General features: G+C 43.8%; 1 protein-coding gene across 1 annotated transcript; it reads left to right on the top strand.

The window, feature by feature from the left end:
* Positions 1–542: 542 nt before the first annotated feature.
* On the top strand, positions 543–22,029 carry KLHDC1 (kelch domain containing 1). The gene is made up of 13 exons (XM_054634399.2): positions 543–1,061; positions 3,513–3,583; positions 5,059–5,176; positions 5,739–5,857; positions 7,225–7,303; positions 8,165–8,248; positions 9,029–9,112; positions 13,510–13,568; positions 15,294–15,406; positions 15,862–15,934; positions 19,956–20,040; positions 20,736–20,788; positions 21,119–22,029. Exons 1-13 carry the CDS (start codon positions 960–962, stop codon positions 21,291–21,293), a joined length of 1,215 nt encoding a protein of 404 aa, XP_054490374.1. The 5' UTR covers positions 543–959; the 3' UTR covers positions 21,294–22,029.
* Positions 22,030–23,196: the final 1,167 nt, after the last annotated feature.

The following is a 23,196-nucleotide window of genomic DNA, read 5'->3' as shown; positions in this document are numbered from 1 at the left end:
TAAGATGCTAAAGTGCACATTTCTCCCAAGTTCTACTCTACTATTTCTTAAGAGCTGTACCTGTTTTATTTTGAAATCCATTCATTCAGCTGGACACAGAGTTCAGCTGGAACTGACTCAGTTGTTGATAAAACAGAGTAAGAACTGGAACTGCCCAAGCTGTTTAATTACTATCAGGTCCTATTTCATAGCTGCTGCTTCTGGCTTGTCTCCCCTTCAGAGAGACAGGGAGTTCTGCTGTGCTTGCCTGATCACAGAATCCACAGGATCACGGAATGCTTTGGGTTGAAGTGGACATTAAAATCAATTTCATTCCAGCCCTGCCATGGCAGGGACACCTCCCACTGTCCCAGGGTGTCCCAGTGTCCAACCTGGCCTTGGGCACTGCCAGGGATCCAGTGGCAGCCACAGCTGCTCTGGCAATTCCATTCCAGAACCTCCCCACCCTCCCAGGGAGGAATTCCCGATTCCCAATCTCCCACCCATCCCTGCCCTCTGGCACTTTGAAGCCGTTCCCCCTTGTCCATCATCCCGTGCCCTTGCCCGGAGCCTTAAACCCTGTCCCGCTTTGGGACCCGGCTCCTCCTTCCCTTCTCGCCCTGTGGTTTGCGTTTAGCTCTCCTATTCCCGGTGCTTCCTTCCTCCTCTCGCGCCCATTATTCACATCCTCCCGCATTATTCACATCCTCCCGCACGGTTTATTCCGCCTCACGCCTCAGCCCGGCACGGCCGCCCGGCACCGGGGCCAGCGCGCTCTCCCCGTCCGCTCCCACCCCGACGCGCGCCGGGTGCCGCCCCACACTTTGGACCCTCCTCGCTTCCCGTCCGCCCCAGGGGAGCGACCGGCGGCGGAGCCGCAGCTTCACCCGGAGGAGGCGGTGGCGGGACGCGAGCCCTGAGGCGGCCGAGCCGCTTCCTCCTCCTCCTCCCTCCTCCTCCTCTTCTTCCTCCCCCCCAAGATGGCGGCGGACCCAGCGGATCAGTTCTGCGTGGCCGAGGAGCGCAGCGGTCACTGCGCCGTGGTGGACGGCAACTTTCTCTACGTGTGGGGAGGATACGTGGTAAGGCGGGCGTGGGAGCCGGCAAGGAGCGGCGGGAGCGGGCTCGGAGCGCGGGGAGCGGAGCTCCGGGCGGGGCAGGGCAGGGGGGGTCCCCCCGCCGGCCCTCAGCCCTCGGCGGGCGCCCGGGGCTGTGGCGCGGGCGCTGATTGGCTGCGGCGGCCGCGCGCCGTTCGAATGGCGGCGGGGACGGCGCTGAGGGGACAGCACTGAGGGGACGGACAGCACTGAGGGGACAGCACTGAGGGGACAGCGCTGAGGGGACAACACTGAGGGGACGGACGGCGCTGAGGGGACAGCACTGAGGGGACGGACAGCACTGAGGGGACAGCGCTGAGGGGACAGCGCTGAGGGGATGGCACTGAGGGGACAGCGGGGCCTCTCCGATCGCCTCGTCCCGCAGCCTTTCCCTGCGCGATCAGCGCCCTCCTCCTGCCCCGCTCGCCCGTGTGGGGCAGGGCTGGTGGAGCCGGTTCGCTCCTTCCAAGCCGCCCTTCCTTCGCTCCTCAGCGCGTCTCCTTTCAAAGTTTGACGCTGTAATTTGCGGCTCAGTTTTTCCAGGGTGTCATTCGTGTTCTCGCTGCTGAGTCCCCGTGTTTTTTATTTTTTAGTAGTTGTGTGGTGTTTACAGCGCGTTTTCCTCCCGTAGAAAGCGCTGCTGTCACCTCAAAAACAAGCTGGTGGCAGGCTGAAACGCACCCATAATTTAATTTCTTCTTTTTTCATAAAAAGAACACTTCTTGTTCTGTCATAAATAAGTTTAACTCTATGAATACGACCCAAAAAGGAGATAAGAATGATACTACATCAAATAGGTCCACTTAGTTTTACCTGTTGTTTTTCTGTTTATATTTATCTGTTCATCTTGTCTGGCTGTGCACATTGGCCATAAAATTGCAAATACCTGTGCTTGGTGTAATTCCTGGTCTTGATCAGGTGGAAACTGTTATTTCTGTAATGAGATTTCATATTCCATATATATTCTCTCAATATATAGGATGTATATATATAGAATACTTAATATTCTATTTATAAATGTTCTATAATATTTTATATGTCTATTCTATATAAAATATTATATATATGTTTTTCATGGTCTGAGGTAACTTTAAAGTGTTCAAAGTTTATCCTTGTGTACTCAAGCAAAGAACTCTAGTGGGAAACTCCTGGATTGAAACTCATAATATTCTGTAGAACTAAATATCCCCATAATCACTTCAATCTTTAGTAGTTTTTAGGCTCTAGCCTTTAAAACTGTGCTCATTTGAACTAATGAGCACAATGTTTTCAAAGGTTTTCTAATACAAAATTGTGTATTCGTGGCACATTCAAAACAGAAAGTGTACGTGAAGTTTAGCAGAGAAACTTTACAAGTGTTCTTAGTAGTTTTACATGTTTATCTGTTGAAAATATTATGAAAATTGTTGCTCTGTAAGCAGCCCTTTCCCCAGATAAATCATTTTTCACGTGTTGCTGCTGGACTCCTGCCCAGCAAACTCTATTTTTGGCATCAGTGTGTTTGCTCAGAGCTGGTTCAGGAGCAGGTGCTCGACCTCTGACATCTGCAGATGAAATTGAGACAACTTGTGCTGCTTGCAGAGGCTGCCAGGGCTGTGTAACAGCAGAGCAGGGGTGCCTGGCACAATAAATCACCAAAAATAGGATGAACCTGCCTGCCTGGCACCTTTCACAGGGAGGAATTCATACTCAAACATCATGTGCAGGCAAGTCATCAATATCAGTAGCTGGATTGTCACTAATTAAATTTCAGTTTTGTGTTTAACTTCCCCACATTTGTTTAATTTTGAGCCAGTTTTTATTTGTTTACTGGCTCTGGCTGCTTACTCACTGCCAGGCTTTCATTTCTTCCTGGTGCCAAGGCAGTAATTAATGCTGTAGTTCTTACTCACTGCATTTTTTTGGGCTTCCTCTACTCTTTGTTGTTTTTCCTCATCATTATTTCCCAAATTATTTATCTTTCTTAATGACCTCTGTTCAGGACTCTTCATAAAGCTTTTTTTCCACAGAAGAATTCATTTTCTCCTTTATATTTGACACCTTGGTCTTTCAAGTTTCTGCTGCAAGTAACTTTTTGTGTTTCCAGTCATTTTCATATTCTATTTTCTATTTTCCACTATGCCAATGGAAATAGCTCCTGATAAAAAGTACCTAAATGAGTTTTCATTCAGGAGCTTCAAATCTGCTTGATGTTGTTACACATCTTTTCTTGGCAAAATGTGAAGCTGTTCAATGTGTGCCTTTATTGAGAGGTCCTGAGGAGCAATGAGCTGTTTCTTTTTAACATAAATTGATTTTCTGATCAGAGCAGGAACACTGGGGTGTCACTTCTGATTTCCTTGAGATCCTTCAGTGTTGCCAAGTAACCTGGCTTGGCATTTCACGTGCAAACACACAAAGCAGAGCTGATTGAACATTTGACTGTTCTCCTTTCAGTCCATTGAAGAAAATGAAGTTTATCTGCCCAGTGATGAGCTCTGGATCTATGACATGGACAGTGGGCTGTGGTGAGTGCACCATTTCTATTGAATTATCCCCTAAAGGTGATTTCTGTCACTGATCTGCAGGGAGGAGCCTTCAGGGCCCTTGGTCATGTTAAACAGCAGCTGCTGAATGTCAGCACTGAGGGACAGCCCTGGCTGGCAGGTGAAACCAAGGAAACAAAGCCCTGCTGAAGGTTAATTAGTGATGGTGTGCAAGGGACTGCTGGCTCCAGGCTCTGCCAGCACAGCTGCCTTCACCTGCCAGTTTGTCTTGGCTTGGGATTTTACATTCACTTTTATGGCAGAACACTCAGACCCTGGCTACTCCAGCTCTGATCCAGTTACAGTTACACATTTGGTATTTTTGGTGTTAATTCCATGTACACTGCAACTCAGAACTAACTCAGAACTTCCCCTTTTGCTCTTTCCTTCCACTTTCTTTTCTCCTCCCAAAAAGAACTCAGAACTTCCCCTTTTTCCTTCCACTTTGTTTATTCCTGTTTTTTTTTCTCTTTCCCTCCACTTTCCTTCATTCCCCCCTTTTTTTTTGTTTTCTTCTTCCCCCTCCTTTTTTGTTTCCTTCTTTTGTTTGTTCTTCTCTCTTCTCTCTTCTCTCTTCCCTTCCCTCTCCTTTTCCCTTCCCTCTTCTCTTCATCTTCTCTCCCCTTTCCTCTCCTGCCCTTTCTTCCCTTTTCCTCCGTTCTCTTGCCCCATTTTTCCCCCTTTCTCTCTCTTGCCCCATTTTTCCCCTTTCTCTCTCTTGCCCCACTTTCCCCTTTCTCTCTCTTGCCCCACTTTCCCCTTTCTCTCTCTTGCCCCATTTTTCCCCTTTCTCTCTCTTGCCCCATTTTTCCCCTTTCTCTCTCTTGCCCCATTTTTCCCCTTTCTCTTCTCTCTCCTTGCCCCATTTTTCCCCTTTCTCTTCTCTCTCTTGCCCCATTTTTTCCCCTTTCTCTCTCTTGCCCCATTTTTTCCCCTTTCTCTCTCCTGCCACTTTTCCCCCATTTCTTTCCCCCTATGACCACAATTTGCTTTTTCCCTTTTTGGTTTTCCTTCCTGTGCTCCCAGGGATCAGGAACAGGATCTGGGTCAAACAGAATTTTCCAGGTTCTGTTTAACCAGGATCTCCTGGCCTGCCTGAGCTCTTCTCAGTTTCCCATTTCTGCCATCCCAGCACTGCCAGATTCTCATTTCAGCAGTTCCTGGAGTTAATAATATTTCCACATTCTGAATAATTAATATTTCAGCTCTCCTGAAGCTCTCCCAATGTGAATCTCAGCTCCAGAAAAATCAAGATACTTTAGACAACACAATATGCACCTGGAAGTTCTCTTCCACCACAGGAGCCCAGCTTCACCTGCAGCTCCCACTCCTACTCCTGGCCCAAACTGTCTTTTCACCTTTAGGTCTAAAATTTCTGAATAAATCCTGTTGGGATTGTTACATTTGGGCAGGCTGGAAAGGGTTTCATGTATTTATTTATTTTTTTTTAATTGCAGGACAATGCACCTGATGGAAGGGGAGTTACCCACCTCCATGTCAGGCAGCTGTGGGGCCAGCATCAATGGGAAGCTGTACATTTTTGGGGGATTTGATGATAAAGGATACAGCAATAGGGTATTGCAGTCTTTTTTTCCCCCATAACATTGTATTTTAATAAGTACTAATACTCTTTATCTGGTGTGGTTTTATTTGAATTAAAGAGAAATTTTTATTTATTTAAACTTTCTATATTTATGCCAATGCTTTCCCCATTGGTTTTTAAAAATACTCTGACAACCTTAATTGAGACCAATCTCTGAACATCACTTTTCTTTTTGCTCTTTGATAACAATTCACTGCTTTAAGTGATCAGGTAATCATTCAGGTTAAAATAGAGCTACCAGCTTTTCTTATGACTGAAAACTGAATTAAGAAAATAGATTAAATCAGTTATTTTATCATTGAATATAAATGAAGTCAGAGTTGACTCCTGACTAGAAAGTCAGTGAAATGGAGCCTCTGCTGAAACTTTCTGCCCATTCTCCACTTTAACTTTGTTTTTGTGGTGTATTTCCCATTTTAAACTCACTGCCACTTCCTCTTTTACCTGCAGGCTTCTGGGGGTGGTGGGTTGTTTTTTCTGGTGGTGATTTGTGGTTTTTTCTGAAAACATTGTCATTTTTTCTTTCCTTTCAAGCTGTATTATGTCAATTTGAGAACAAAAACCGGAACCTACAGGTGGAAAAAAATCACAAATTTTAAAGGTCAACCTCCCACACCTCGGGACAAACTCTCCTGCTGGGTGTACAAAAACAGGTACAAAAATATTGAAAACGTTACAAAGATTTAATTTGTGTTCATTGCAGAGAGAAGAGGTTAAAAAGTGAAGAGAACTCAGGTTTGGGATGGGGGAAACTGATTTTTAGCTTGACCTGCTGGGGGATTTTGTAACAACTTTGTACAGGAGTTTCCTCACATGTGAGCTGAACTAATGGTGAATAAAACCCCACTTTAGGAGATTTGGGGTAAATTTGTGGAATGTTTTATACTTTAGAAAGCAATCATCCATCTATTATATGATTTTAACCCATTAAAACCAGTATAAAATTACTTTCTCTGCCATATTCATTATTTTAAGCATTAAATTTACCTGCCATAAATCCATTTTTGTGGATTCCCAAGGATTTGAACAGTTGCAGAGGCATTTCAGGGATTATCTTTATCTTGCCAGGGCTGAGTCAGCCTGGACATTTGTGTTGGGAAAGTGCCTTAAGTGTGTTTAGAAAACAGAAATACCCCAGGTTTCCTGTTTATGATGGCAAATGTTGGGTAATGAAGCAGAAGTGATCACAAGCAGTGATTTGTTATTAAGTGTGTTACAAACAGGTCAGAATGTGATTTATGGTGAGCATTATCAGATGGCAATGATTTATTTCTCTCTGCACTCCACATCTAAAGAGGTTTTGCATAAGCTGTGCAATGGCCCTGGGTGCCAGATCTTGGGTTTGGAATTCTAATTTAACTGCAAGAGATAAGAAAATGCAGATATTTGAACAACTCCCTAGCTGTTAGCACAAGATTATTCAAAATTAAATGCATTTATTCAAAGCATTGTGTCACCTGCATGCTGAGAAAATCACCTGGGTTAGATGATAAAATGGAACCTTTGGATGGAAAAAAGATCCTTTATGAATGGCCCTTTCCTTGGCCTGGCAGGTGTGTGAGGATCCTTCAGTAGTGCTTGGTTGAAAATTTTTATTTGAAGCCAAAAAGAGAATTTTTGTGTCCTGTGGGACAAAGCTTGGGAACATTTCTTGCCAAAAATTGGACACAAAAGGTAAAAAATGCAGCAGGAGCACAGGAACTTCACTAGGGAAGGGCAGAGGAGGAGGCATTTCACTGTCCTGGGTTTGATTTCCCAGTTTTGCCTGAAAACAGCCCTGGAAATGAAATAAACTTTTGGGGAGGGGAGCAGAGCCTTTGAAGTGTCTTGAATCATTTCCTTGTGTGGGTTTCAGTCGGGTTTGCTGAGGGCTGTGACCTTCACCTTGTTTGGGTTTGCATCATCAGGTGCAACACAAAATATTCTCATTGTATCACTAGCATGACCCAAAATATTCCTTAGTGCAGCTTCTTGATTTTCATCCTGTTTACAAAAGACTGAGCTGCTTTTGTTGTTCCAGGCTGGTTTATTTTGGAGGTTATGGCTGCAGGAAGCACAACGAGCTCAGTGATTGCTTCGATGTCCACGATGCATTTTGGGTGAGAGATTTGCCCCCATTCCCACTGATTTCTGATTTAAAACACAAAAAGATCCTTTGTATCATCCTTGATGAGCGTGAAAATCTGATTTTTCTTTGATTTATAGCATCAGCAGAAATGCAAATGTGGAATCTGTTTAGGTTGAAATTCCAGATGCTGCACGCTGGGAGTGGTGATTGTTCCAATATTCCAAGTTCCCAGTGCTGGCCTTGGAGTGCAGTGAATTAAATGCTGTCAAAGCAGCAAAATGCTGGATTTTAATCTGAAGGCATATTTTAAAGCTGAAAATCACAGAAAATTTATTTAAATTTCATAATTAAATGTAATAATTCTTATAGTTCATTTTTTGAAGAAACATTAGGGAATTTATAACTTCCCAAGTCTGGCTGACAAATACTCGTTGAGTGAATTTATTGAGTTTATTTTCCAGAAAGATGCCTGGATTATCAACTTTCCTACAGTAATTTCTTATAATTAATACAAAGATGGCTGAGCAGAGCTTTGACAGGAAGCTCCTGACATCAAATGTTCAAGACTGACACCCAAGAATGGTTTTTTACAATCTCTTAATTTCCCAGTGTGTTACAAGGAAATTTAGAAGGTGAAATTTGCTGCAGTGTCTGATGTTGGGGCCCAAAGCCAATTTTCAGGGGTCACAGCCTGAACATCCCTGGGTGCTGCTGACTTTCAAGTGAATCTAAGCTGCTGCAGCATTCTTAAAAAATCACCACACATTTTTATGAAATTGCCTATTTTAGTGTATTTTCTGTTTGGACAGATCCAGGTTTGTATCCTTCAATAAGCAGCGAGATTTTAAAATAAAGGATGTATTTTTAAGAATTTCTTCTTTTTTTTTTTTAGGAAGGACAGATATTCTGGGGATGGCACAATGATGTTCATGTTTTTGATACAAGCACACAGACCTGGTCTCAGCCAACAATTCGAGTGAGTGGTTTTTGATCTCCCATCCTGACACAATTGGGATTTTACTGACTTTTGAATCATTATTGTGCTCCAGAAACTGGGGACACCTCCCACTGTCCCAGTCCCTGTCCAGCCTGGCCTTGGGCACTGCCAGGGGCAGCCACAGCAAATCTGGGAATTCCCAATTCCCAATCTCCCACCCATCCCTGCCCTCTGGCACTGGGAGCCATTCCCTGGCTCCTGTCCCTCTGTCCTTGTCCCCAGTCCCTCTCCAGCTCTCCTGGAGCCCCTTCAGGCCCTGCCAGGGGCTCTGAGCTCTCCCTGGAGCCTTCTCCAGGTGAACATTCCCAGTTTTCCCTGGAGCAGAGGGGCTCCAGCCCTCTGGAAATCTGTATCCATGTATAATTCCCATGGAAAACCTCTCACAGGAGGGCTCTGCCTTATTGAGATGAAAATATTCTCTAAAGTTCATAAAATCCAGGTAAGTTTATTTAAGTTTTTTCTAACTCAGCAGAAGTTGTATCTTTTAAAGAATGTCTGGCAGCTGTTTATGGTCTGTACAAGATGTTCTAAAATCCCTCTAAATGCAGAATGTAAAATGACCATTGCAAAGTAACAGCCAGCTTGGCCACCTTCAGTTCTGGTTTACACAGGGAGAGCATTTTGGCACGTGGATACAACATCAAATTTAAGATGTGATTTCCAGGGGTTCCAGTAGCAGTTCTGATGATTTGTAGGTCAGGAAATCAAAGTGGCCAGGAGGTTTTGTGCTGTTCTGAAGGATTCTTTTGGTTCTTTCAGGGTGGAGATCCACCTCAGCCTCGAGCAGCTCACACGTGTGCTGTGCTGGGAAATAAAGGTTACATCTTTGGAGGACGAGTGCTGGTAATTCAATATTTTCTTAGCTGTCATATTATTCTCTTGGCAGTTTTGTTTTTCTTTTTTCTTCTCATTTTGTAGTAAGAAAAAAAAAAATCCCAAATGTTTTTGGCCTAAGCTGGATGTTCAGGGCTCTCTATTCAGCATGCTGCTTGTCATCACCCTCTCCAAAAAGAAGAATATTTTTATCTGTACTATTAATGATTGTCCCAAAAAAGGTAAAACACAGATGATTGTGTGGTAAATAACAGATTTGGGTTTGCTTTCTAATCGAATTTTGCCACTTTTTGCACATAAGTGACTGAAGTAGAGAAGTCTGGAAGAGGTCATAGACAATGGATGTAATCTGTGCATAAATAATTTAGGGCTGGATTGTGCCTGTGTAATTTTTACTCTTCCTGACTCTCTTTAACTGAAACAAGCCAGAGGCACCACCCCCCTGATTAAAGCAGGGAGATACTCAAACCTCTCAGCAGCACTTGGAATTTCTCCAGTGCTAATTAAAGGAGATTTTCTCCTCAGTTCCTCTCTGCTGAAGCACTGATGTGAGAAACAGATCCTGTAAGGCAAGTTAAAAACCCTCCCAATTCCAGTGACTGTGCACTCTTGTGTTTTATTTTAATTGAAGTTTTTAGCTCTTTTCACTGCAGCTGATTTAGATCCTTTAATCCTACTCAGCTAGAGGATGAGCCTGGATGTTTTCTATCTCCAAAATTGCCAGTGAAGAAGCTTCTGAGAGCCCCCAATGCTGTGTTCCTGTAGTTGTGGTCTGAAAAAGAGAAGGAATTAGTTTGGGAATGAACATATTCCAGCTCCAGCTTGGAAAGCTGCCACAGCCTCAGCCCTGTACTCCCAAATCCTGGCAGACAAAGCAGTGTAAAACTGCACTTTGTTCCCCATTCCCTGATCTTCCTGCTGCAACATTCCTTTGGATAATCTGCACCCCTTCCCCTCCTGCTGCTCACATTGACCACACCATGGCCAGCCACTTCCCCACCTGCAGGGAAAAAGATATTCCAGAGCAAACAAAAAAAGAAAAGAATTCAATTGGCTGCTGTTTGTTCCTGCCATGATGTGAGCTTTGGTTCAGGATCTCTGGAATTGTTCCTCAAGGCTGAGAGAGCTGCACTCAGCACCTCCCAGAGCTGTAGCTTTGATAAAGTGGCTTTGCAGATACCTGAAGGAAATCAAGAGATCTGAGGGGAGTGAAAGATGAGGGTTATGCACACCCTGAGTGAGCCCTGTGCCCTGTCCTGTGTGCTCCCAGCTGACCACAGCCAAGTCCTGCTCCTCCCTCAGGGAGCTGAGAGGGGAAAACCCCAAATGTGGGGGTGTCAAGGTCCCTTGGATGGTTTGGTGCTGCCTGGCAGTTCCTCCTGAGCACACAGAGCTCCCTGCCCAGGGCTCTGTGCCCACCTCTGTGCCCACCTCTGTGCCCACCTCTGTGCCCACCTCTGTGCCCACCTCTGTGCCCCTCTCAGCCCAGCTGGGCTCCCTCCCATGCAGCCTCTGCCCCTGCAGTTCCCATTTAGCTGCAGCTCAGCTCTCATCCCTGCACTGCCCTCTCAGGAGTTACCCTCAGCCTTCTGGTTAACTCTGTTTGACTGCAGCATTCTGACCTTAAAAGGGTTTTTTTTTTTTCCTTCAGCTTCCCTAAAATCTTGCTAAATTTCAGTGAAACCACTTGGGAAGCCGTGTCAGAGAAGAGTGAAATTGTGGAAAAAGCTGTGCTTAATTCTGTAGGAGAGCAGCAAGTGTAATTTTCATTATTGATCCATTTTCTGTCCTAGAAATAAATGGAAGGAAACATAAAAAAAGTGAGGGAGCATTCAGTGGGGGTTGAGGAATTAATGTAAGTCATGAAAAGAAAAAGCTAAAGACAGCAGAAAACCACTCAATTTCCTGACACCAGGAATAATTCCTCCCCAAAGGATGAAGTTTTGCTTTTCTCCAGAAATTGAGGAGCAAACACGGGGTTGCTCTGCTCCTCCTTCTCCTTCTAGTTCACCATAATACAAATCTTCCCAGGGAAAAGGCTCTGCAAGGAACCAGAAAGGGCCAGGAAGTGTCATGAGGCTTCTCCTATTCATCTTTCTGGGAGGAAAGGGCACCTTTTTCCAAACTTGGAGCTAGAACTGGTAAAAGAAGATGATGATGATGATGGTGATGATGATGATGATGAGAATCAGTTGTACCAGGAATCATTTGAAAACAGGCTCAGAAGTGTTATGTGGACTCAGTTCCTTCAGGTAAGCCCCTGGAAAAACAGAAATGGGAGAAAGTGGGAAGGAAGGAGAGTTAGTCCAGAAGTTGATGTGAGTCTTATGTTTGATTTAAGTGGAAAAGTTTTGTGTTGAGAATGAAGTGAATAAACCAAAGTCTTTGCACATCTGGTGCCTTCATGTAAGCATGTTTGTATTTCCTGTCAGCCAAGCTCAGAAGATCCATGGAGCTGCAATCCTTCTCTTGGCAAAGCTTGGAGCTGGAACAGCTTTTGGTTGTAAATCCAGGAGGCAGAGCTGCAGAGTTCCCTGTGCCACAGGGAGCTGGCAATAATGGCACCCTTAAAGCCTCTCTCTGTGCTGATCCTGAGACCAAGCAGCTCCTGCCTCTCCTGCCCTGGGCTGCCAAGAAATCAACTTGCAGAGATGAGCAGAGTGTCTCAGGAGCCCTTGGAGCTCCAAGGGAAATTCCAGCCCTCTTAGGAGGCTTGGTGCTTTTATGCCAATTAAAATCATTTTAGGATTGGCAGCAGGATGATGAAATCATAGAGCAGGCCAGAGAAGCCATGAGGAGCTGCAGGAGAGCTGTGGCAGGTGATGCTCCTGTAGAGCTCTGTGTGCTTCCAGCTCCCAGAGAGGGCTGGGCCAGAGAGGTGCTTGTATTTGATAAAGGCCTCAGTCTTGGACAGTTGATGGTGTTTTGATTCAAAATGAGGTTGCTGTAATGCTGCATCTGCCCAGCTGTTGAATCATGAGAATGCCAAGATTTTTTGATTTCCTAGGGAGCAGGAAAGAGAATTTCTCCATCTTCTGCCTAATGCCCAGGAAAGGAAAGTCAGCGAGGAGGTTCTGAACAGGATCCTCTTGAAACCTTAAATTTCACCAGAACAGCAACTCTTTGATAGAATCCTTTATATCCAATTGTATTACTCCAACAGGATTGAGTATTTCCAGTTGTAGAGGCCAGGATGTTGGGTTTGCCCCCAGAAGATCCCAAGTGCATTTTTGCTTTCTGCTTGGATGATTTGATCCCCTCCTGATTTCAAAGGAAGGAGTAGGAAACTGGAGAGAGGAGTCATGAAGACAGATCTGTTCCCCTGGCTGTCACCTGGACCACACTTGGTTGGTTTTAGGTTGTTTTTGGGCAATGCCTCCAACCCTCACAATCTGCTTGTGTTTATCCCGTGTCCCTCCCCAAATGCTGCTCCCCATTCCCCTCCCAGCCCAGCAGGGTTAGCAGTGCTTGGCAGAGGAGGTTGTGGCATTCCTGAAATGCCTGGGAGACTTCCCAGAGCTGTGCTGGGCAGCCCTGGGGGTGCCTCAGCCTCCCTGCTGGGGCCCCAGCCCTCCTTCCAGCCTAGCTGTGCCTCAGAGGATCTGCCACGGAGAAAAATCCTCTTGCTAATAGATCTATGGACTGCCCAGGGAGAAAAGGAGTTGGAAGGTAAGGCAAGAAACATTTCCCTACTTCCCAGCTGGTTTTGTAGTTCCCAGGGGAATCCCAGCTCCCAGGCAAGCAGAGAAATCCTTTTATCAGCTTGTGCACCAGCCCCAGGCAGGCAGAGAGTTCCTCATCTCAAACCCCAGGCAGATGAGCAAAGATTTCCCATTTGATTTGATGGCAAACGCTAAAGGGTCCTGAATAAAACCTTGCTGGTGGTCACTTTGTGAAAGGAAAAGAGGGAAAAGCACAAATGATGGACATTCCTGGGAATAGCCAGAGTACAGCACTACCAGGATACTCCAAGGAGTAGTGACAGACAGGAGGATCCAAACTTCTGATCACAAAGCCAAGGAAAATAACAGCAGGCAACAATAGGAGAGTAAAACACCTTCTGCACTGCCCTGCCAGGAGCTCTGTGGATGGAAATTAAAAACAGTGGCAGGAACTGGATAAAATCCCACAAAGTTCTTCACTTTTACAAGCTAAAATTGGCCCCATAGTGCTGTTGCATGACTGGAAATATTTCTGCCAGGCACTTTCCTGAGTGTTGCATGGTTTTTGTGAGGAGAAAAGCTTTTCTTCTGCCACATAATTCAGATTTATATTAAGGCAAGTGGGTACAGATTTCTTCAAACTATTGGTACTTGGAATATTCTGTCCCAAGAAGGCCTCACTGAAATATTTTGTTTATTGTTTGCTCAAAATAACCCGAGTGGGATTTTATTTCTTTGTTTTAGCAAACCAGAATGAATGATTTGCACTGCCTGAATTTAGACACTTGGACGTGGTCTGGAAGGTAGGTTTGCTTTTGTAACACTTCCAACTGAATTTAGAAGATGGAAACATATTGTGAAATAGTTCCAGAGCTATTCCTGCAGCTTTTCCAAGAGGAGAATGAGGGTTTGGGGAGCCCTAACAGCTGCTGGCTTGTGATTTCAATGGAATTGAATTTTGAGAGTGGTTACTGAGCTTTTCCTGCTTTGATGGTGCTGTTTAAAGCACAGCATGGAGTGATTTAACACCCTCATTTTCAGCCTGGCTCCATTTATCCAGATGGAATTCCAGATTTTAGGGCTTTTTGAATGCTGGGTTTAATGTCTGTAGTTACAGCACAAATTGGGGAAAGGTCTCTTCCATAAAAGGCCACGAAATCCTTAAAAAATGAAGATTTTTCCAAAATTCAAGTTATTTCCATATTGTGATCCAAGAAAAGCTCATAAGATTTATCCATTATTTAGTATAGTGTGTGTATATATATATATATATATATAGGAACACTGTGCATTTATATATTAAATATATAGACATTTATATTTATATATTGGATCACTGTAAATTTATTTTTTTAAATACATAAATATTTATATACTTATATATTGGATCACTGTAAATTTAGGAATTTTCTGTTCAGCTCTTGCAGCACCTCTGCAGAGTCTTTTAGAAACTGAAAAAAAAGACTTAAGACTAAAAAAACCCTTAAGATATTGGTGGAAAAAAAGAGTTTTCACAGGGTCTGCTGCTGTTGGCACCTCACAGGAGCTAAAATGTTTGTATTTATTCATGATCATTTATTCCTGTGATCACAGAGGGAGCCAATGATTATTTATTAATAAATAATGGTTTTATTTACTAAACATCAAGTGTTTCCCTTACCCACCTCTGCCCAGCTTTCTTAAGGAGTTGCAGCAGATGAACCTGCTAACCCAGGATTAGCATCCAGCAGAGATTGCAAAACCCATTTCAGCTGCCACTGCCCAGAAGTTGCTTTCCCTGCCTTGAGCTCTGCTGAACTCATTCAATATTTGGTTATTTCTGGTACTGAGATCTTTCCTTGTGCATGAAAATTGAAATGTTCTCAATTATCAGGATCTGTGTGATATTTCTTTAATCATCAATGGTCAGGCTGCCCCTTGGCCAATTTTAGAAGCTTCTTTTCTTCACTTGGATTCAAACAAATGTTGCAGCTTGGCCTTGAGTGCCAAATTGAGCAGGGCACTCTGCAATCCCTGTTTCATTCTCTCTGATAACTGGGTTTGGGAGATCAGGATCTTTACTGTTCACATGCTCAAGCAAACCCAACTACAATAAAATCCATTTCAATACAGCTCAGCTGAAATAGATTTCCAATGAGACTTTTTCAATAATACATTTCCATCTGTTCTGTACTTAAGAATTCCCCTCTTTACTAATATTTATTCCAAAGTCTGGGTGAGCCCCAGCTTGAAGAGGTGGTAGCTTTTGGATCAGAGGTAAAGCCACAATCCTTGTGTCATTTCAAATGATTTTCCTTGGAGTGGAGAGCCTGGAGCCCCTCAGGATTCATCAATTTGATCCCAATTCACCATTTCCCTACGTGTACATGGAATTTATTTGGGTATTTAATCTCTTTTTTCCCTGGGAAAACACCCAAGGTGGTTCTAGGACAACCTGAAATTTTCTGCCAAATTCATTTAAATGAAACAATTCAACAATTTCAGCATTGTTTGAAGATTTGGGGGTTTTGTTTCTTTGTTTCCCCCAGGATTAATATCAGTGGAGAGAAGCCCAGAGATCGCTCCTGGCACACGCTCACCCCCATAGGGGAGGACAGACTTTTCCTTTTTGGAGGACTAAGCTCTGATAATGTTCCTTTGAGTGAGTAATTAAAAGTAAAAATGTAATTCTAATTTGTAATTCTGATTCTCTTGTGCATTTCAGGTCACACAAACAGGGGCTGGGCTGGCTGACAGGAGTTGCTTTTGTAGAAAAGGCAACTTGTTTCCATGAAAAAACCTGAACTTGGCAAAAATAATTGGAAGATAAATAATAATTTCACAGACAAATCCACTGGGAGGAGATAATTTCCTCAATTTACCCAAAAGAAAGGGACTGGGGGTGTTTTAACTCCAAATTCCAGTGCAGGGAGGGTTCTGGGACAACATTAAATCACAAAGAGTGAAAAGATGCAGCTTCATGGAGTGCTGATGTTTCTGCTACCTCATAAACGTGCTCTTGTGTGAACACAAAGCTAACTTTGTATCCCAAAAGCCCCACCAGAAGGCTCTATAATAATAATAATTATAATAATAATAATAATTCTGCCATTGCAGGTGATGGTTGGATCCACAGCATTGCAACAAATGGATGGAAGCAGCTCACCCACCTGCCCAAGAGCAGGCCCAGGTACACAAACTGAAATCCTGAAATGGAATCCTTCCTCTAAATGAACCAGTTTTTCAAGTCTTGAGCAGTACTTTTACAGAATATTTTAGAATATTCATGCAGTGTGGTTGAATAGTTTGCTTTAACACCTTTTTTTGCTTTTATACCTCATTTTAATTTCTGTATTTGATGCTTATTTTCTTATTTTGTGGTGAAGGATCTGGGTGTCCAGCTGACCTGGGACTCTGTAGCCAAATTATTGTTCTATAAAAAAATAGAAAAATTGGAGGAATAAATAACCAAGGAGAATGCTAAAAGCTCATTAATATCTATAAATTATTAGAAACAGGGGAGACCATGAAAAACTTGATTCCTCTTTCAGGGTTCAAAAACAAAATTGAGTGTTAACCCAGTGTTTGAAGCATTATCTCTGTTTCTAAGTTAAAAACTATTGAACTGATTTGCTGAAGATAATAAATATTCAGATTTTCATTGAATTCATTCCCTGCATTCACCCAGGAACACCCAGCACAATTTTATATCATAATGTATATCACAATGGGCTTTTTTATTACAATATTTATATTATAATAGATCACAACCATGGATATTTTCCAGGAAACCATGGATTTTCCCAGGAAACCATGGATTTTTCCCAGGAAACCATGGATTTTCCCAGGAAACCATGGATTTTCCCAGGAAACCATGGATTTTTCCCAGGAAACCATGGATTTTCCCAGGAAACCATGGATATTTCCCAGGAAACCATGGATTTTTCCCAGGAAACCATGGATATTTCCAGGAAACCATGGATTTTCCCAAGAAACCATGGATATTTTCCAGGAAACCATGGATTTTTTCCAGGAAACCATGGATTTTTTCCAGGAAACCATGGATTTTCCCAGGAAACCATGGATTTTCCCAGAAGTCCCAGAATTGTTAGGGTTGGAAGGGACCTCTGGAGATGCCCCAGGGCAGGGCCACCTGCAGCAGGTGACACTGGGATGTGTGGGTAAAAGGAGCCTCACCAAAAGCCTGTCCATACACTGGACTGTTTAAGGCTCAAGTATTTGTACCATAATTCTATTTTCTGCAGCAGGAAAAGCTTTAAATCAGTCCAGCTGCTCTTCAAATGCAGAGCAGTAACACATCAATATATCTGTGTGTACTTCTGTTATTCCTTTCTCTTACTTTGTAATGAAATTTATTGGTGTCTTTTCCTGATGCTTCTGCAGCTCTGATTCCCTCCCTAAATTCTGTAGAGAATAATTTCCTGCAACCTTCACTTTTAGCAGTTTCTTAAAAATTGCCTTCTCAGGTGATCCTGAATTGGTAGAAAATGCTATTCCTCTCTCTATCCATCAATTCTAGTTTTGCATGCTGGGTTGAAATAAAGAACAAATTTTAACCCCTGGGTTCCCAATGTTTTCATACCCAAAATTGGTAGAAAATATTGTTCCTTTTTCCTTTTTTGAATACAGTTCTATTCAGCCAACGTTTTGCATGCTGGGTTGAAATAAAATACAAATTTTAACTCCTGGATTCCCAATTGGTATTCATTCCCAAAATTGGTAGAAAATCCTGTTTCTCCCTCTATCAATTTCAGTTTTGCATGCTGGGTTGAATAGAGCCCAAAGTGTTTAACCCCTGGATTCCCAATGTTCTCATTCCCATAACTGTAGAAAATCCTGTTCCTTTTCCTGTCCATTAGTTTTATTCAGCCAATGTTTTGCATGCTGGGTTGAAATAAAATACAAATTTTTAACTCCTGGATTCCCCATATTTTCATTCCCAAAATTGGTAGAAAATCCTGTTCCTCCCTCTGTCAATTTTAGTTTTGCATGCTGGGTTGAATTCCTGGATTCCCCATATTTTCATTCCCATAACTGTAGAAAATCCTGTTCCTCCCTCTGTCCATGAATTTTAGTTTTGCATGCTGGGTTGAAATAAAATACAAATTTTAAGCCCTGGATTCCCAAAGTTTTCTTTGCCATGATTGGTAGAAAATCCTGTTCCTCCCTTTGTCCATGAATTTCAGTTGTTCATGCTGGGTTGAATAGAGCCCCAAGTGTTTAACCCCTGGATTCCCCACGTTTTCATTCCCAAAATTGGTAGAAAATCCTGTTTCTCCCTCTATCAATTTTAGTTTTGCATGCTGGGTTGAACAGAGCCCCAAGTGTTTAACCCCTGGGTTCCCAATGTTCTCATTCCCAAAATTGCAGAAAATCCTGTTCCTCCCTCTGTCCATCACCATTAGTTTTGCATGCTGGGTTGAACAGAGCCCCAAGTGTGTAACCCCTGGGTTCCCCATGTTTTCATTCCTATAACTGTAGAAAATCCTGTTCCTCCCTCTGTCCATGAATTTTAGTTTTGCATGCTGGGTTGAATAGAGCCCAAAGTGTTTAACCCCTGGTTTCCCAATGTTTTCATTCCTATAACTGTAGAAAATCCTGTTCCTCCCTCTGTCCATCACCTTTAGTTGTGCATGCTGGGCTGAATAGAGCCCCAAGTGTGTAACCCCTGGGTTCCCAATGTTTTCATTCCCAAAATTGGTAGAAAATCCTGTTTCTCCCTCTATCAATTTTAGTTTTGCATGCTGGGCTGAATAGAGCCCCAAGTGTTTAACCCCTGGATTCCCAATGTTTTCATTCCCAAAATTGCAGAAAATCCTGTTCCTCCCTCTGTCCATCACTCAGTTGTGCATGCTGGGTTGAGCAGAGCCCCAAGTGTGTAACCCCTGGGTTCCCCATGTTCTCATTCCCAAAATTGCAGAAAATCCTGTTCCTCCCTCTGTCCATCACTCAGTTGTGCATGCTGGGTTGAGCAGAGCCCCACGTGTGTAACCCCTGGGTTCCCCATGTTCTCATTCCTATAACTGTAGAAAATCCTGTTCCTCCCTCTGTCCATCACTCAGTTGTGCATGCTGGGTTGAGCAGAGCCCCAAGTGTGTAACCCCTGGGTTCCCCATGTTCTCATTCCTATAACTGCAGAAAATCCTGTTCCTCCCTCTGTCCATCACCTTTAGTTGTGCATGCTGGGTTGAGCAGAGCCCCACGTGTGTAACCCCTGGGTTCCCCATGTTCCCCTTGCCATGTGATGCTGTTGCTGTGCTGGAAGAGCCCTGTGTGATTGAATAACATGCTTTGTTAGAATGTTTAGGTGATAAGTTAGAGCAGCCCATGGGAGGCCAGGAGCTCTCAGGCAGTAGGAAAAGCCTCAGGTTTCAAGCTAGGATGTCAGCAGAGCCCAGGCAGGAAAGGCTTCCCCGTGTTCTCCGTGACCAAGCCCAGATTTCCCTAATGCAGAGCAGGCAGAGACAGATCTGGCACAGGTATGAGGAAGGGAAAAGGTGAGGAACCTGCTAAGGACTGATGAGACAAAGTGGGAACGTTGATTTTTGCATGAAACTTCAGTGGTGTGTTTGATTTTGCTTCAGTGGCTCTAAAGTCCATCAGCAGTGGTGACAGAGCAGAAAAATCTAATCCTGAAAAATCAAATCCCCACCCAGGGGTGGCTGCTGAAGGGGCAGGATCTTTCTGAAAGTTATAAAGTCAGGATTTGGTTCTGTGGGGTCTTCATGATAAAACTTCCTTGGTGTGCTGGAAGTTACTGACAGAGAGTGATCCCAGGAATCTCTGGGGAAGGGTAAGACTGGAACAGGAGAACTGGAGATCCAAGTGGCAGCACTGAGAACCCCCCAGGCTGAAAGCCACGAGCAAATTGTACTTCTGAACCAAAGAAAGTGGAAAATTGCAAAAGGAAAAGCTTGGCAAAAGCTTGGTTTGTAGAGCTGCCAAAAAAATTTTCCACTGTGGTGATAAATAAGACAAAGTTGATATGCCCAGAATACAGAAAAGTCAAATAATGCCAAAATATATTGGTCTGTATGAAAATAACTCTCATGAGCTGGGGAGTTACATTGCTCTCTTCTTTTATATTATTGAACAAACAAGTGATAAATGTTAAGGTGTTATTTTTTACCTCTGAAATGGTGGTTTTGTCTTGCTGCTTGGGCACTCACTGTGTTGTGTTTGATTTGCAGGTTGTGGCACACAGCCTGCCTTGGGCAGGAGGGAGAGGTGATGGTGTTTGGGGGCAGCAAAGATGATCTGCTTTTCATGGACACGGTCAGTAAACTGAGAACCAAATCTCATCCCTGGCATAATGATAATTAATATCAAATGATGGGGTGGTTGCAGCTGGGAGGGGCCCTAAAGCCCATTTAATCCACCCCTGCCTGGGCAGGGACACCTCCCAATATCCCAGGTTGCTCCAAGCATCATCCAGCCTGGCCTTGGACACTGCCACAGATGGGGAGTCTAAAACCTCTGGGCAAATAAATAAATAAATAAAATATTAATAAATATATTAATTGAAGAAAATTAATTGAACTTGGAAGAAAAAGCTGCAACATCACCTGGTCTCTATAGGAAAACTTCAGTGTATAAATATATTAATTGATTGATTTAAATTTTTCAATTAAAATTCAGTTAAAAACCAAATCAGATTGAATTTGGCTCAAACAATTTGCTCAAATTGGTAACTGAAACCATTACAAATTACACACCACTGAGGAAATCATTATAATTTACACAGCTCAGATTATAAATTAATTATAGTTTACACACTACTGAGGAATCCCCACCTGAGGCTTTCTTGACTGACAGAATAAAAAGGAATTTGTCATTCAGGTTCCTTATAAATACTCAAGGAGAGTGTTTCTGAATCATGCACGTGGCAGTAAATGTGACATGAATGTGGAGGATTGCTGAGGGGGGGAAGTTGTTTGCCATTCTCATGGCTCTTCTCTTCTCTTGCTCAGGGTCACTGCAGTGACTTGTTGATATTTCAGACTCAGCCTTACTCCCTGCTCAGGTGAGTTGGAGTTACAGAAGCCAGGAGGGTTTGGGCTGGGCTGAAATCCCATCCTGTGCCATGGGCAGGGCGCCTCCCCCTAGCCCAGGTGTTGTTTCAGCACCTGCTCCTGCAGAAATGGGGTGAAATTCCCAATTTCCTCCTCAGGAAATCCCTGAACCCTTCAGTGTGTGGTGCTGCACAGCACTTGGGTCACTGGTGCTGTGTAATTCCTGCACCTGTAATTACCACCTGTAATTCATGCACATCAGCTTTTGCTAGGTGTCATTTGTTAGAATACAAACCATTTACTTACATTTTTAAAATGTTTTTCCTATTTCCCTTCCTCAGGCTGTGTCTTGACTGCATTGGGAAGAACGCAGCTCTCTTGGAGAAGCAAATTCCCTGTTTGCCACCCAAACTTGTGCAGGAAGTGCTGAAAAAAATCACCTTTTGGGCTGCCATGACCCACAGGCAGGAGAGGAAGGCTGAGACTGAGAGACAAAGCCAGCTGCACTGCACATGAGGCAGGCCAGGGACACCTCCCAGGCTCTGTCCAGAGCTTGGAGCTCTGCTGCATTTCTGAGGGAAGTTTGACAACAAATCCTTTTTTTAGGAATCTCTCCTTTCCTGCGTTATGGAGAACTGATCCCACTTCATTTCTAGATAATTGTTCACCTCTGCTCTCGTGGTTTTGGCCACACAGCCCTGCCAACCTTTTGTTCTTTTGGAAGGATCCATTTCAGCTGGATAAAATATGGTTTAAGTTTAAAAACCCTCCTTGGCCTTACCTCCATCAGTCTTCCCAAAAGGATAAATTCACCTCGGTGTCTTGGGGACATTCACACTTTGTCAGTCTCAAAGGTAACAAATTTACCACCCCCAAATGTTGCTTCCACCAGGCTCTGACCAAAATCCAACCCTGGAGTCTCACACCTCACTCTCCAAGTAGGAAAATCCACCTGGGAATTGTGGAACTTGGAAGAAGAAGCTGCAACATCACCTGGTCTCTATAGGAAAACTTCAGTTCATCACCTGGTTTGACTGGTTCTGTCATCAGGAAATCCTTTTGGAAATAAGTTGTATATTGTATTTTGGATGTGCAAAGTTTATATTTCATTCTTGTTAAAAAAAACCAACAACAACAACAAAGTTGCTTATTTATTGTTTAAAAAAAAAAGCAAATGTAGTACTGATTATTTTTCTGTTTCAAATATTTACTTAACAGGAGCACAGTCATTAAAATTTTATAGAGAGTTGAAGCAAGAGGCATTTGGACACATTTCTGATGGTTTTAAAGTCTGCAAAAATTAATTATTTGGGGAAAAGAGCTTTGTGGGGAGCAAATTTGTTTCAAGAAGGAAGTTTGGTGATGTGTTATTTTAACAGCCTCATTTTATGTGCTGAACTCCCTCCTTTTTGGGAGGGAGAGTTCAGATGCCCCCTGAGCCCCAAGGTGGGATTTTGGGGGGCTCAGGTGCCCCCCAAGGTCTGATTTTGGAGGTTTGGGATTGGCTTGCTGGATTCAGATACCTCAGGGTTAATTTGCAGGGGCTCAGGTGCCCCCAGGGTTCATTTTGTTGGCTTCAGGTGCTCCCAGGGTTAATTCTGGGAGGGCTGAGGTGCCCCCCATGGTTAATCTGGGGCTTTCAGATGCCCCCTGTGGGAATTTTGCTGGGTTCAGGTGCCCCCATTGTGAATTTACAAGGTTCAAGTGCCCCTCAGGTTAATTTTGGGGTGGTTCTGATGCCCCAAGGTAAATTTTTGGGGTTGTTCAGGTGCCCTCATGGTTGGTTTTGCTCCCAGTGATGATTTTTGGGAGGTTCAGATGTCTCCAGTGTAAATTTGGGATGGTTTGGGATGTTAATTTTGGGGTTATTCAGGTGCCCCCAATGTTAATTTGGGATAGTTCAGGAACCTCCAGTGTTAATTTTGGAATGCCCGTGTGCCCCTAGGGTCAATTCTGGGGTTGTTCAGGTGCCCTCAGGGTGATTTTGTGGTGGTTCAGGTACCCCCTGGGTGAATTTTTGGGTGCCTGGTGCCCCCAGAATAATTTTTGGGGTGGTTCAGGTGCCCTCAGGGTGAATTCTGGGGTATTTCAGATGCTCCCTGTGCTAATTTCAGGGCGGTTCAGATGCTCTCAATGTTAATTTTGGGGCAGTTTGGGTGTCCCAAGGTGAATTTCAGAGTGCCTGAGTGCCCCAGTGTTAATTTTGGGGCGGTTCAGAAGCTCCAAGGGTTAATTTTGGGGTGCCCTCAGGGTGAATTCTGGGGTATTTCAGATGCTCTCAGGGTGAGCTGTGGGGCACCTCAGGCACTCACAGTGTTAATCCTGGGGTGCCCGGTGCCCCGGGCTGAGTTCGGGGGTATTTAGGGTGAATTTGGGGGCACTTCAGGCACTCACAGTGTTAATTCCGGGGTACCCAGTG

Source organism: Agelaius phoeniceus, chromosome 6 (genome assembly GCF_051311805.1).
Source record: "Agelaius phoeniceus isolate bAgePho1 chromosome 6, bAgePho1.hap1, whole genome shotgun sequence".
In the NCBI taxonomy this organism is placed as follows: Eukaryota; Metazoa; Chordata; class Aves; order Passeriformes; family Icteridae; genus Agelaius; species Agelaius phoeniceus.
The sequence above is the reverse complement of the archived record's forward strand: the minus strand, read 5'-3'. Positions and strand labels throughout refer to the sequence as shown.